Below are 16,079 nucleotides of genomic sequence, written 5' to 3' on the forward strand. Positions count from 1 at the left end.
ATTTTAATTTGAGTTTTGAGGTCCACAGTTCTAACTTGGTGAGGATGGATGCGATGAGTTTTTCCATTTCTGGAGTGAGTGAGGTAATGGGAACAATGATGGTGATGTCATCTGCATATATGAACGATTTTAGGTTAGAGTTTGCTAGGCTTCGTGCCAGAGGGGTCAAGTAAATATTGAATAGGGAGGGGGATAGGGGAGAGCCTTGTGGGACTCCACAAGGGTTACGCCAGTGGTGGGAGAAGGCTCCATTACTGTGGACCTGGTAGGTACGGTTGGTTAGGAAGCCTGTGAACCAATCTATTACCTGACCGGAGATGCCGATGGAGTCAAGGCAGTTGAGCATAATGTCGTGGTCGACCAGGTCGAAGGCACTACTCAAATCGAATTGAAGTATCAGAGCGCTTTTACCCAGTGAGAACAGGTGGAGGAGGTAATTTGTCAGGGCAGCTAGGACGGTTTCGGTGCTATGATTTGGGCGGAAACCGGACTGGGAGTCATGAAGAATATTGTACTTGTCGAGGTAATTCGTAAGGTTGTTGTTGACAAGACCTTCCATGAGTTTTTGGAAGAGTGGTATGTTGGCGATGGGTCTGTAGTTGGTGATGGAAGAGATTGGCTCCTTGGGTTGTTTAGGGATAGGGGAAATGAGGATGTGGCCAAGTTCGGACGGGAAGTGTCCAGTGGACAGGCATAGAGATACCCAATTGAAGAGTTCTGCTTTGAATGATGGGGGGGCGCATTTCATGATGGTGGGAGGACAAGTGTCTAATAGGCAGTTGGAATTGGCGTATTTAGAATAAAGTTCGAGGAATAGATTCCAGTCAGGATTTACAAAGGAGGTCCAGGACATGTCGGCTATTGAACCTTCTGTGTCTGCTGCGCGTAGGTTGAGTGGGGGATCGGGGCTGTGAGCTGAAAGAGACAGTTTTAGAGTGTGGATTTTGTTCGCGAAGTGGTCGGCTAGAGTGATTGCGGAGGGAGGGAGGTCGGAGGTGGGGCGTTTGTGAGAGTCTATGTCGAATAGAGAGTTAACTAGTCTAAAAAGTGCTTTGCTGTTTAGAGAAGGGGAGTTTATTAGTTGGGAGTAGTGTTTACTGCGCTTATCGATGATCTGTTTTTTGTATTCTTTGACTTTCAGTCGCCAGGTAAGTCTGTCTAAATCAGTCCCTGATTTACGCCAGATTCTTTCATGTTTCCGGACTTCTCGTTTTATGGTCAGGAGGTCCGCGTCAAACCAGCTGTTTGAGGGGCGAAGAGTTTTCGAGCGAAGTTTAAGAGGGACAGTGGTGTTAAGAACCTGGTCGCTAAATTTTTCCCAATTTAGGTGGAAGTTGGGGTCTACGTCGGAGTCGGAGATGAGAGTGTAGTGTGACCAGAAGTCTGCTGGATTAAGATGTTCTCTTGTCCAGATGAATTGCTTTGTATGGATGGGGTTAGGCTTTTTGTCAGGTTGTTTTTTGTGCCAGGCTAGTTCAAAATTGCACAGGAGGTGGTCAGACCAGGGGGTATTTGACCAGGTTTGGTCTGAGAGACTTATATTGGGAGTGGTGTTGGTATTGGAGAGAAAGGTGATGAGGTCGAGGTGGTGGCCTTTGTTATGGGTTGTGGTTTGGGGGGGATTGGAGAAGCCTAGTGTCGTGAGGAAGGAGAAAAGGTCTGCGACATTTGGGTTCTCTTTCTGTTCTAGATGTAGGTTGATGTCTCCTGCTAAGAGATTGTAGGTACCTGCTGACGAGTTCGCAAGAAGGTGCTCGTAGAAATCATCTTTTGCTTGATTCCATTTATTAGGGGGTATATAGAATAGCGTGACGATTAGGTTATCTATACAGTCTGTTTTGGAAATTTTGCAGGTGAGGATTTCTAGGTCCTTGGTTGATTTAGAGTCTAGGACATGGAAGTGAAGGTGATTATGGAGAATGATAGCGAGGCCACCTCCTCTTTTTGAATTTCTTGAGAGAGTGATAATTTTGTAGTGTGGAGGGAGAATGTCCCCTATGATGGGGTCCTGGTCGGAAATGAGCCATGTTTCGGTTAGGAGGACAATGTCTAAGCGAGTTTCTTCCAGCCAGTCTTTGATGAGCTGGGCCTTATTTCTAGCTGAGCGGATGTTCAAGTAGGCACAAGGAAGAATGGATTGTTGTGGGGGGCAGGAGGGTATCGTACGTTGCAGATATTTTAGAGATCGTTTTCTTTTAGGAGTTGGTCTAGGCGGGTGGTGGGTGGTATTGATCACAGGAATTGGGAAAGGACCTGCTTCTGTGCAATCGTGTATAAGTCGATGAGGGCGGAGGAATTTGTCAGGACCGGGGATTCTAGTCCAAGTGGTGTAGGTTGAAATAGGTTCGAATGCTAGGACAGCCTCTTGTGCTAAGCAAATAGAGGAGGAGAAAGGCGGGAAGATTATGAGTGATGCTGGTCATGTTGGAAATGTTGGCCTGGTCAGGAGGGGGGAGAAAGATTCTGAGAGGCTAGTGTGAAGGGGAGACCAAAACTGGGTTCGCAAGGGGGAGATTGAGGGGTGTTGGGGGAAGAGGAGGGCTAGGGGAGAAGCTTATGTTGCATATGATCAGAAATAATGCAACAGTTTACAACTTGCAATGTGCCCACTTCATTGAGGTAATATGCAACAAAAGGATGTACCGTAGCTTGTGAATTTTCCCAGTGAAAGCCTTGGGCGGCATCCTGTACAACAAATGAGTAATTTTCAGCGAAATCCATCAAAACGATCATTTCCGTTTCTTTTAAGCCTGTCTTCAACATCTTCAAATATTCACTTTGATGTTTTGAAATGAAATGGTGGCTTGTCAACTTCCAAATCTTGCTTGTAAGTCTTTCAATAAAGTTGTCCATGGTTAGTACGCTTGTTTCTAATGTTTCACGGTCAGCGTGAACCCATTGCTTAAATTCTATTGATTCTTCTGGATCTAAATTCTTGAATATTTCTTCCAGGTATGCTGTTAATGCTTCTTCACCAGGGCAGTTTTGACATTGTTGTAGCATACAGTCCTTGACATTTAGGTCGCACACAGTTTTTTCCATAAGAACTTTGTAGTTCTCTTTGACATTGGCGCCTTGTAGCATGAGCTTTACATTTTGATGTATCGTGCAGACACACACGGAGTGTGCACCTGATGCACCAAAGGTTACACACCACTTTGGCCTGAGCTCACAGAATTTGGAAAAACCAATTTCAGTTCCGTATTTGTTAAAGTACGCCACGTACAGCTCTTTTAAATTACACAACAGCAGCCGCTTTTGCTTTTGTATTTTTAAACCATTGAGGCGGACTGAAATGCAATCTTTTTTTGCCAGGACATATTCTGCTGAATTCATCGTCTTCGTAAAAATCTTGAACTATATTTGCAATTTCTTTTGGAAGGGACTTGCCAATTTTTGCATTAGGTATAGAACAAATGCCTTTCTCTTTCTTTACTTTTTGGGCTGTTCTGACCATGTGCTCTGAAACGCCAAACTTCATTGCTGTTTCCTTTATTGACCAACTTTTTGGGGCCATCGTCAATAATTGAACTTTCATTGACCTGTTGGATATTGCAATTTTCGTTTTCATTTCTTCAATGAGGTCAGTGTAATCTTCACATAACTTGCATTCTACAGACTGATGAGACGGCCCAACTTCTTCAGCTGAAACTGCAGCAGCAGATGTAATCTTCTTGGATATCACATTCTGCACACGTTCAATTTTTCGTATCACATAGCCGGCTTTATCTCTACTAGCTAACCTTCGAATTTTCAATGGAGAGGTTCCTAAAGCAGTCAAGCTTTGATCAACTGCATCGGAGATGCTGATATCAAAATCGTCTGAAGATGAAGATGCTGCAGTAGCTTCACTCATTGAAACGTATTGGGCTTTGCACCTACTGCAAAGTTTCTGACCTGGCTTGATATTTATTTTTGCCACTTTTCTAAAATCATTAGACATGGCAAGATCGACTTTTAACAATCCACTTTGAACAATGTGATTTTTCTTTTCAAATGGATTACAACACGATGTTTGCTTTAATTCGTATTTGTCGAGATACTTTGCTTTGTGGTGGAGGCAGATTTGGTCTTTATCCATCAGTTCAACTTCAGAGCGCCGAGTGATAAGCAATTTTTCATCGGTTGACAAATTATGTAAAAAAATGAGCCCACATTTTTTAGAATAAAATGTGCCGTCATGACACTTTGACAACAATTTTTGCCCAATGGCACAGTCTGGCAGAAAAGGATTATTATTAGTCGATTCGTTGGCATCCATTTTAAACTGAATTAATAATAATGTGGATCTGAAAAAGAAAACAAGTTGCAATTTATGATCTGCATGCAACAAAATGATCACCTCAATTTCTAGTTAGGAATAATCATTAAGAACATTATAATTGTACCCAAAGCTTGAGTAAAAATAAACAGGGAAAAACAGTGTGAAAAGTGACATAATTGTAAGTTGAAACGTAGGCCATTGCCATGGTGACATCTCCCAACTTTGTCCCCCTTTTTCGGGCATTGTTAACCTGCGTTGAAAAATGAAGCCCACTTTTCTAGGGGGTTTGAAATATGCTCTTTCTAATGAGACTGATTTGAAAGAGTTTCTGAAAGGTATTTTTCTGTAAAAGCAGGCTGAAAATACCCTATTTTTGGCCTTTTTACACAAATTAGCAACTTTACACTTAATTTGTAAACTAATGGAAAGAGCTTGGAGGTTGAAATTGTACTTTTGAAAACAACATTGTACTGAGACATTATGCGCCAAATTTCGCATTTATTACTCAATTATTGTGGGAGCTAAGTAATGTCAAACTTTGACTTTTTTTGGAGCACTAATTTTTTCGGCCAAGTTTACTGTAATTCAGCCATTCACTCAGTGCTCGACAAAAATTATTATTGGTAGCACTGAATAGAGCTCCAAAAGTTGTGCAGGGTAGCTAAGTTTCAGTTTTTTTGGAAACATAGCTCGTGAGATATTGTGTCTCAAAGTTGTCAGAATGTCACTGTCGTACTGTATGTCATTGCAGTATGGGGTCAAACAAATGGCTATATCTCCACGAATATTCCACAGGCGAAACTAAAACTTTACCAAAGTTCGTTTGATACATGTGGGACTTTGTGCATAAAGTTTTATCAAAATCTGTGATTGTCATGCAGGGAGCCCTTGATCACTTGACATGGAATAACCCTGAAGAGTTTCCCTGCTGGAGCCCTGACTGTATAGCTTAAACAACAGAAGTTGGCAGGTTGCTCCAGCCTCTGACACCCAGCACTTCTGTGCATACTCAGTTCACATATTTAAGCATGCGTGGAAGTGCTGGGTGTCTGAGGCTCCGGAGCAACCTGCTGACTTTTGCTCAGGCTGTGTGGGTGCCAGCATGGAAACTTCAGCTGGCAGGGTTCTCGCATTCCCGCTAGCAAAAGGTATGATGGTAGAGTTTGGCAATGTTTGTAGTAGGGGTAGGGGGTTGAGAAGAAATGCTTGCCCCCTCCAGTCCATCCTTGTCTGCTTCCCCAATCAACTTTTGGCTATGCCCCTGCTTCATACTGATTTTTCTTGTTGGGTATCTCTGAGATAAATTGTGCTCTATCCCGTGACCTGCATTTACATTCTTCTGACTTGGTGGTGTCTGGAAAATAAAATGCTAGCTTTTTTTTTTTCCCCAGTCCTTGTATTCATTGTATTATCTTAATGTTGTAGGCTTTTAAAGATACTGGCAAAGCACCTGTGGAACAAGAGGTTGCCATCCATCGGATTAGAATCACCCTGACAAGTCGCAATGTAAAGTCTCTTGAGAAGGGTAAGATGCTTTTGCCTGGAGAAAAATGCAAATAGATTCAATTCCTCAGTTGAAGAATACTAAGCACAGTGAATTGGTAGAATTTGATTTAGGGGAACCTGTGTATCAGTAATGGCTGTTTTTGCATAGCAGTGGTAGTGAAAATTGGATTAGATATTGTAGCAAGTATTCATTATTTCTCCCCTAAATTAGTGAGTTCTTATTCTGTTTATAGTATTTCCTTTAGAGCAGGGGTGTCAAAGTCCCTCCTCAAGGGCCGCAATCCAGTCGGGTTTTCAGGATTTCCCCAATGAATATGCATGAGATCTATTAGCATACAATGAATGCAGTGCATGCAAATAGATCTCATGCATATTCATTGGGGAAATCCTGACAACCTGACTGGATTGCGGCCCTTGAGGAGGGACTTTGACACCCCTGCTTAAGAGGCTGGCTGAATTTCAGTTTCGGTGCCAAAACCAGCCCAAAATTGGTATTCGGCCTTGTTTAAGATTTAGCTGAAAATGCCAGTGTCCAAAATGTGCTATGCAGGCCCCCTCTATTGATTCATTGGTGGTGCAGCTAGCCAGGAATCCCCACAGCCATGTTGACTGAGGACCTATTGTGGGGATTGCTTCTATCCTACACCACTAGCGATACAGATACAGTATTCTTGGAAGAGGGACCAACACACAAATCCAGGAAGAGAGCTCTTTGGGGAAGGAGGAGTATTGGAGACATTTTATGTTAATTAGTTTAATTTTAGAAAAGTGTCCCACCTCATCATCATGGATTTTGATGAAACTTTTAGTATGCTGAATCTTACGTGACTCAAGCCAACTTTGGTAAAGTGTAAGGTTCACCAATAGAATACCTGTGAAGATATAGGACTAGATGCACTAAAGTCAGTGATAGTTGCTAAACCTGTTTTCACAGCTTTAGTGACTATTGCTGTTATTGACCTGATGCACAAAACAGCCCACTGCATGTTTTTCCTCTCGATCACCCATTTTCCGATCTGGCCATGCAAATTAGCTAAAACCCCATGCAAAATAGCCAAGCAATTGATGCACTAACATCGCTTGGCTATTCCCCCAAAAAAGGGTTTTAGCAATCATAAAAACTGACTTGTCTAGACCTGTTGGTAACTGTTACACCGACAGATCTACCTGTTGTTTTTTTTAATATTTTTTTTAAGGACACATATAGTTTGCTTGTGTTACACACACAAAATATCTGCCCCATTTTAAAAAAAAAGGTGACGATGGCCCTCCCCAGTGACCCCGACAAACGTGGCCTAGGCACCCCCGAGCCACTGTCCACCCCTTCCCCCGAACCCAAAACAAATGTTAGGAGGGATGCCGAATCCCTTATGCCATGCAGAACACCCCCATACCATGCCCCCTAAATCCCAAAAGGAAGGAAGGAGGCCCACTCCCTCCTGCCACCAAACAACCCCCTTCCCCCGTACTTTTTTAAAATGTTGGAAGCAGGAAGCCCGCTCTCAGGCTCCTGCTTCTGGTCCACCTGTCTAAATGATGGGCCTTCCCCTCCCCGGTGCATCATGTGAGGCACGGGGAGGGCCAAAGGCCCTGATTGGTTCAGGTGCCTAAGGCTCCTCCCAAGATCCAATCCAGGAGCCTAAAGCCCTGATTGGCTACAGAGGGAGGTTCCTAAGGCCTGATTGACTCTGACACCTAAGGCCCACCCCTTGGGTGGGATCTTAGACGTCTGAACCTATCAGGGCCTTAAGCCCCTCCACGTGGAGGTGGGGTATGATCAGCTAGTGGGTGTTGCTTATCCTGGTAGAGGAAGAGGGAGGTGAAGAGTAGATGGGTTATCTGTTCCGGTGAATTAGCAGTTGGTGCATGGTATACAGTGCAGGAAAGTTTAAGCCTTAGTTGCTTTAAGCTGTAGAACTTTCTCTGCAGGTAGATGAGTTTACTGGCCAGAAAATGTCCCTGACCCTCTGGCGTTTTGGCATTGGCAGAACCAGTTGTATCAGCTGGCCATCTGGGAGGCGCGGGATGCCGGAGGGGCTAGGAAGCGAAAGAAATTGTTCTTGACTGTATGGGAGCCATATCTGCAGACTTTACATCCAAAGAGCCGCAGTGCAGTTTTAAGATGGGTGTCCTAATGGGGCGCTCAGTTTGTAGGGCTGGGAGAGCACTGGGGAGTACTGGTGGAGCGGGGTGGAGGGTACCACTGGGGGGTGGGGAGGGGTAATGAGGGGTTATTGATAGGTTCTGGCACTTTGTAATGGATATGATCTGTGGGGTTTGGTGAGGGGGTCTCCCTTACCCTATGTAGATAGGGGAGGGAGGAGAGTTGGTTGCTGTTAGTCTTTTCTGTAACTGCCTGTTCTATTTTTGTATATGAGGCATCATTGTTGGTAAGTGCACCCTGGGGTGGCCAGGTGTTGTATTTTTGTTGTTTGCTTCAATAAAAATTGTTCCAACTTAAGCTGTAGAACATTTTTTTCCTGAGGTTGGATATTTGGGGTTCATAGGAAATTGTGGAGTTAAGCAGGGTTACCAAGCACCTTGGAGGTCTTCTCAATGTTTGGTGCTGCTTCAAGAGGGCAGGGTTAGAGTTGTGGGTGCTGACAAGAGAATTACATGGGGACAAATGTTTATCCCGGGACAAGCAGACAGCATATTCTCAACATGTGGGTGACGTCACCGACGGAGCCCCCTAGCGGACGTTTTTGCAAGCAGACTTGCTTGAAGACCTTCAAGCTTGCAATTGGCCCGCGCATGCGCGCGTGCCCCTCCCGCCCGTCCTAGGGCATGCATCTCCTCAGCGTGGCCTCAGTTCTATGTTTTCCGCGGAGCCAGAGGCACTGCTCCCTTGCTTCGCACGATCTCGTTATCCCTCTTGCACCATGACTTATTTGGTTACTTTCAGTTAAGTCGCTGTGCCCGCATCTTTATTTTTCTTTTTTTCCGTTCGTATATTTTTGACCGGGTTCACCGGTCTTGTTCTGGCCTCGCGGGGCTGTGGCCATCCTTTTTCTTATGTCCCAGCCTCATTCCGGGTTTAAAAACTATACTAAGTGCAACCGGGTTATCTCCATCACCGACCCTCATCGCTGGTGTGTGGAGTGCCTGGGTGCGGAGCACCGCACTGAGTCTTGTCCACGTTGTGCGACTTTGCAACCGCGGGCTCTTCGTCAGAGGGTGGCCAAGATTCTCCAACTTTTTGGCCCCATGGATTCTGCGGGACAGGCCTCGAGCTCGGCCTCGGCACCCTCATTGGGTGCCTCGGCCTTGAAGTCCCCTCGACCTCGAAGACTCCGGCCTTGGCTCCTCCTGCTACTCCGGTCTCGGTAAGTCTCCTCTTGCCTCCTCAGGTGTGCCGGCGAAGAAGCCTGCCTCAGAGTCTCATGTAAGTGCAGCCTCGTCGGCATCTTCAAGACATCATTCTAAGCGTGCTTCCTCATGTAGGGAATACTCTTCCTCGAGGTTGCCCCCGAAGGTGTGCACTGCTGCACCTACGATCTAACAGCCTTTGGTCTCGGTACCTGTGTTCGAGGACATGCTTAAGGTTATACTTACCACGCAGCTTTCCTCGGTGGTGAGCCAACTGGTCCCGACTTCGACGCCTCTGACCTCGGTCTCCACCCAGCTTCGGTCTGACTAGCCTGAGCGTCCTTCTCTTGTGTCTCAGGGCAATGCCCGCAAGACTCGTTTGGTTTTCTCGAGTGATTCTTCATCCCCCGAGTCCCCTGTGATTTTTCAAGGGTCCAGAACAGGGGCCTGCTTTTCGCCCGCTACTATGAGAGGGCATATGATGAAGTTAAGAGGTGATGGGCTCCAGAGTAATCTAAGGAAATACTTTTTTACAGAAAGGGTAGTAGATGCATGGAACAGCCTCCCAGAAGAGGTGGTGGAGACAGAGACTGTGTCTGAATTCAAAAGGGCCTGGGATAGGTACGTGGGATCTCTCGGAGGGAGAAAGAGATAATGGTTACTGCGGATGGGCAGATTAGATTAGCCATTTGGCCTTTATCTGCCATCATGTTTCTGTGGTGAGGCCCCATTTGGAATATTGGGAGCAATTTTGGAGACTCCACCTTCAAAAAGATATAAAGAGGATGGAGTCAGTCCAGAGAGCTGCTACAAAATTAGTTAGTGGTCTTTGTCATAAATCGTATGGGGACAGAATATATGTATACTCTGAGAAAAGACGAGAGAGGAGATATGATAGAGATGTTTAAATATCTCTGTGGGTACGGTTCTGGCACTTAGTCGTGGGTATATTCTTTGGGGATGAGTGGGGGGAGGGAGGTAGAGGGAGGTGGAGTGGGATCTTCGGGGCTCATCAGAGTTCAGGGCCTCGGAATGTCATTCCATTGATTTTGGCCTCGCTTGCCATGAGTAGAATTGATGGGGGGGGGGAGGGTTGTTGCTGTTAACTCTTTTCCTGTTAATGCTTGATATAGTGTTAGTACGATACATTATTGTTTGTGGTGTGAACCCTTTGTGTTCCATTGTTTTGCTTACTCAGAAGGAGACAGCATAGGATGAAGCTAAGAGGTGATAGACTCAGAAGTAATTTAAGAAAATACTTATTTACAGAAAGTTGGTAGATGCGTGGAATAGTCTCTCAGAGGAGGTAATGGAAATGAATGTATCTGAATTCAAGATAGCATGGGACAGACATGTGGGATCTTTTAGGGAGAGGAGGAGATAGTGGATGTTGTGGATAGGCCGATTGTATGGGCCATTTGACCTTTATCTGCTGTCATGTTTCTAAAATCCATGGTGGTGAGGTGGGGGGTACCCTAGTCCACTTGACAGGAAATGACCCATTGGCGAATCTGTAAGGGGGCTCCATCTTTTTAGGGTGAGGATTAAACATTTGAGGGCTGTTTTCTCAGCTTGGTATTGCCAAATGTATACTGCATGTCATGTTTCTTCCTCTTAGACCTTAATAAAAATATTAGAGCCACACTAGCAGTGAGAGGTTTATAACTGGGGTTCTGTCCTAGGTGTCAAACATTTTAGGCATACACTAAGATTTGACAGGTAGAAAATTATTTGAAGAGCTCTAACTACTTTGCAAATTTTTGTCCTTAGTTGGCTATGAGGATAAACTGGAAGCTTGAATGATCATGACAGATTCATACGCTATTCTGAGCCAACTTCAGTAACCATTAGAAATGAAAGACTATACAAGTCTTGGAAAATCTGAGGTCTTTTTACAAATGCTTTGAGTTGTGCAATGTTTAAAAAATTTCTGACAAAGTAATTGATTTTAACTCCCGACTGTGTTTGGATTTAGCTTGCACCTTTCGGAAGTACAAGGCAAGTTATGTTTGGATACAGTAGATATTTTCCTCTCAAAGGGCTTAAGCACTGGCAAGTTAAGTATCTTGCCCAAGATCAGAGAGCTCTGATGCTGAGCATAGCTTCTCTGGATCTCAGTCTGATGCTCTATTAGGCTACTCTTTCACTCCACCAAGATGACTTGTAGTGGTTTATTTTAAATTGCATGTTATATATCTGTGATTTGTATTTTTGTTATTTCCACCCAGTCTGGACAAATTTGGAAGACCAATAAAGCAAATAAAAAATAATGTGCTACAAGGAAATGTGATTTTTCATCCCTGTTCTAACATTGTGTAAACTATTTTTTATTAAGTTTGTGCTGATCTGATCCGAGGAGCCAAGGAAAAGAATCTAAAAGTGAAAGGACCTGTTCGCATGCCTACCAAGGTATTGTATGAGGTTGCAGAGGATGGAAATGCAGCAATGTTTTGAGATTTGCTACAAAATGGATTTTTTTTTAAGTTTAGCATTAACTTAGCTTAGTCATGCTTATGCTGAAGGAGTAAGAGTTAGTGCTAAGTTTGTTGATTTGCATTCAAATTCAGAGTCTGAAGAAAATTAAGCTTTTTTTGTTTTTGTTTTTTTTTGCTTGTTCTGCCATTAAAAACATCAGATCAATATCAAGACCCTATCCATGTAGACAACTCAGCTACAGATATGACTTGCCCCTCATGTTTTTCTCATAGGTGTACACAGAATTAAAAATTAAGAAAACAATTGCCAAATGACTTCAATGGAGAATATTGTATTTTTCACTTCATAAGACGCACCCCCTGTATAGGAGGAAAACACAAGTAAAAAAAAATTCTGCCCACCGCCCTGCCCTGTACCCTGTCCGCCCTCTGGTGACCTAGTGGTAGGTTGGGACAGGGTACAAGGCAGATCTAGTGGTAGGCAGCCCTCTCTCCGGGCAGGTCTAGTGGTAGGTAGCCCTTCCCCAGTACCTTTTTTTAATCCCGGTGGTCCAGCTCACTTTCCGTGCTCCTTCCTCACTGTATGGCTACCTCCTGATCTGTTCCCCTGCTCTCTTCCGGCAGAGCGGCTCACGAGGTGGGCACACACTTTTTATGTGCGTGCTTGGTTCCGCACTGCTCCCTGAATGGCTACCGTCAGTTCTCGTGAGTCTCGTATATCAGCTGTGAATAGACCCGATGTGGGCCATGTTTCAGTTGTGGAAACAACCTTCCTCCAGGGTCCAGTACTGCTATAAACCACAAGCTTAGGAATTGCGAAAGGACACAATAAAATACTGTGCACAAACGAGCCTAGTCGTCTTCTCAACTAACGAGACTTATTTGTACAGCCATATAGAATTGTGATTTCATGGAGCAGTTCCTCTCTGTTAAATCTATCTACCTCCTTACCTTGTCCAATAAAAAGAGTCAGGACAGCTAAGAATAAAATTAGATAAAACTGGCATAAATTGTAGAAACCTTTTTCTTTCTCAAAGTCAAATATTTGCTTAATGTGGAAGCCTGGTTCTAGTTGGCTCTGTTAAATATTTGTGAAAATGTTTTCACCAGTTCTTGAAAGGTTAAACATATTACATTTTGCTCATAGAAAAGGCAAATCTTTTTCCTTTCTTTTTTGGTACTCAACACTACCTAAAATGACTTAGCTAACTAGTTAATTATATTACAGACTCTGCGTATCACTACCAGGAAGACTCCTTGTGGCGAAGGTTCCAAGACCTGGGATCGGTTCCAAATGCGCATTCACAAGCGTTTGATTGATCTTCACAGTCCTTCTGAGATTGTCAAGCAAATCACTTCCATCAGCATTGAACCAGGTGTAGAAGTTGAAGTTACGATTGCTGATGCCTAAATTTGGTTTTCAGTTCAATAAAGGTTAACGTCATTTTTTGAGCTGTGGTGCTTTTTTTGGAGAATGTATAAATATGGAAAGCGTACTTTGTGTCTTCTCTAAACATTCCTAATTGAAAGATCTATATATTTGACCTGATTTTTATGTGTAAAGATAAGAGTAAAGGTGCAGTATGCATGACAGATGGATTAAGGTTTAGTATTTTTCTCACTTGATTGTACACTTGTAAACATTACCATTTTATTCCCAGCCAGGAGGATCTTACTGGGCTTTTATAATGTGCTTTACTGCCTTTTTAATGATGCCCTAGCAAGGTAATTGGCAAGGAGTTCAACTAGTATCTTACCGCCATGAGGCGTCTCTAGATTTTAGATCCAATTGGTCTTTAAATAAATAACAAGATAAACTGAACCAGAGTTGTACTGCCTATGCAGGAAACAGTCTGTCTTCTATCCAGCACCCTCAGACTGGAAGGGCTGGGAGATCAGACACTGAAACTGGCAGGTGAGCATTGTGTGACAATGGTGAAAAGGCAATGCAGTCTCTGGGGTTGGCAGTAGGTTAGAAGAAGGTTGGTAGCAGAGCTTAAGGCAGGGGTGTCAAAGTCTCTCCTCGAGGGCTGCAATCCAGTCAGGTTTTCAGGATTTCCCCAATGAATATGCATGAGATCTATTTGCATGCACTGCTTTCATTGTACGCTAATAGATCTCATGCATATTCATTGGGGAAATCCTGAAAACTCGACTGGATTACGGCCCTCGAGGAGGGACTTTGACACCCCTGGCTTAAGGCATAAAAAATGGAGATCTTCTAGTATACATTGAGAGGGGGGGATTGCTTACCCAACAGCAGTCTGAGCCAGTGGGAAGGGTGCATGTCACAGTAGGCACAGGGAGAACCGATAAGAATAGAACTACAATTTACAAGAAATATGCCAAACTGGTAGTTCACAGTACAACTGGATTATAAATATAACCTGCACACAGATAAAGTGGAGGCAGAACACAATAGATATCTATAAGTACCAGTATTATACTTTATAAACAAACATTACATGCATGTGAAGTACATTTGCAGAAATGGATCTTTCTTTCCAAAGAGTTTTTTCTTTATACCAGGCTCTGTCATTCAGGAAGCTTCTTCCTCATATTGCAAGAGCTGACATGAGAGGTAACACAGTAAATAACATCTGATAAAGACCTGCACGGTCCATTTAGTACCCAACAAGGTGGCCAGAGCTGTGCCCACTATTATTTGGGTCTAGTTGTCCATGCTTAAATGATGGTTGTCAAGTCTCCATGCAAACCATATAGGCAGCAATAACCAGATATCCCCAAATATTGCTAATTGTATTCAACTTACTAGTTAAAATGGCTTCCCTTCCACACTGAGCTGCATAGCACTTTCTCATGCAGGATGTAACAATAAAGTGATCTACAGAAGTGCTGAGAGAGAAGTTAAATATGTGTACCTAGTGCAAAGAGCTCCTAATTAGAGAATGAAACTCCCTGTCCCATTCACGTGAGTTTTGTCAGTACATGTCCCTGCCTCATTCCTGTAAGCTCTGTTTTAACCACAGATTTTAAAGTGTTTGAGACTTGTGCAGATGAGGATGGAGCTTACAGGAAAAGAACTTGCAGGGATGGGGAAATGAGTTCCTGTGGGGACAGGGAAAAATTTGTCCCTGTGTCATTCTCTGCTCCTAATGCTCAAGAACGGGTCCAATCTCTGGAGGCTAAAGTAGCAGATTTGGAGAAGCTGAGGCAGACAAGTTTATGGAGGGGGCCTACAGGGACATAGTAAAGAAGTCCCACCTCCAGTCTTGGCAGCCTCTTTGCTGCCATAAAGGTCACCTGAAGGGAGAGCATCACTGGAGAAGCAGGAAATAATCCAGAGGATCCAATATCCTCCTGCACTGAGGCTATCTCTCTAGGGTCTTTTGCCCAGGTGGAAAGGGTTAAGATGGCTGTTGTGGTTTGAGATTCAATTATTGGGGATATAGATAGCTGAATGGCTGGCAGAAGTGAGAATCACTTGGTTACTTGCCTGCTTGGTACAGTACAAATTTGGTGGACTTGCATGTCACCTGATAAGATTTAGGCAGTGCTGGTGAGGCGCCGGCTGTCTTGATACATGTGGGTACCAGTGACAGAGGAATACATGGGAGGAGGTTCTGGAAGCCAAATTCAGGCTTTTAGGTAGAAAGCTGAACTCCAAAATCTCCAGGGTAGCATTTTCAGAGTTGTTCCCTTTTCCACATGCAGCGCCAAAGAAATAGGCAGTGCTCTGGAGTCTCATTACCCCAGGTGCAAAATAAGTACAGGTGTATTTAATATGTAAATTTCTTTGTAACCATAGAAGTGTGGAATATCCTATCCATCCATCAAAAATTACAAAGACTAGGGGACACTCAATAAAGTTGCAAGGAAATACTTTCAAAACCAATAGGAGGATGTGGTAACAGCAGTTAATGTAGATGGGTTTAAAAAAGGTTCGGACAAGTTCCTGTAGAAAGTCCATAGTCTTCTTTTGAGACAGACATTGGGCAAGCCAATGCTTGCCTAGGGATTGGTAGCATGGAATGTTGCTACTATTTGGGTTTTTTTGCCAGATACTTCTGACTTGAATTGGTCACTGTGAAAACAGGATACTGGGCTAGATGGACCCAGTATGGCTATTATGTTCTTATCCAGCTCAATGTAGAGCTGAGACAATGGTGCAGGGATGGAGGGTTTTATATTTTATTTTTAATCTATTAATTTTCAATTCAAGAACAGTGCAATGAAATATACATACAATTAATAAACCACTTATAATCAAGCAAAGAATATTACAAAATATTCCCTCCCACCCTAATTCAAGAACAGAAACAAAGTGCATTAAATTATACATACTTATAAAATCAGAAAACAGCACTTACATTTGATCAATGAATACTACAAAATATATTTCCCCCCTCCCTGGATGTGCAAATCAAATAGAAAATAAAAGCATAATTCAACTAATCAGAATTAACAAAATTCGTCAATGGACCCCATATTAATTTAAATAGCTTATGATACAATATTTCTGAGTTCATTTTTTCATATTTATAACATAAACATAAAGATCCCCACCAAAAGGAAGGGGGAGCCTATTCAGGAAAGACAGGCTC

General features: G+C 43.4%; 1 protein-coding gene and 1 non-coding gene across 2 annotated transcripts in view; both read left to right on the forward strand.

The window, feature by feature from the left end:
- The window catches only part of RPS20 (ribosomal protein S20), a 28,513-nt gene extending 15,547 nt beyond the window's left edge, over positions 1–12,966 (forward strand). Inside the window, exons 2-4 of the mRNA XM_033934169.1 lie at positions 5,690–5,789; positions 11,415–11,488; positions 12,743–12,966. Of these exons, the coding sequence (XP_033790060.1) occupies positions 5,690–5,789; positions 11,415–11,488; positions 12,743–12,925 (357 nt within the window). The 3' untranslated portion in view covers positions 12,926–12,966. The remainder of the gene's footprint in view (positions 1–5,689; positions 5,790–11,414; positions 11,489–12,742) is intronic.
- On the forward strand, positions 10,851–10,916 carry LOC117356180. The gene has a single exon (XR_004538607.1). It is a non-coding gene; the product is annotated as a small nucleolar RNA U54 (small nucleolar RNA).
- Positions 12,967–16,079: the final 3,113 nt, after the last annotated feature.

Source organism: Geotrypetes seraphini, chromosome 2 (assembly GCF_902459505.1).
Source record: "Geotrypetes seraphini chromosome 2, aGeoSer1.1, whole genome shotgun sequence".
NCBI classification, from domain to species: domain Eukaryota; kingdom Metazoa; phylum Chordata; class Amphibia; order Gymnophiona; family Dermophiidae; genus Geotrypetes; species Geotrypetes seraphini.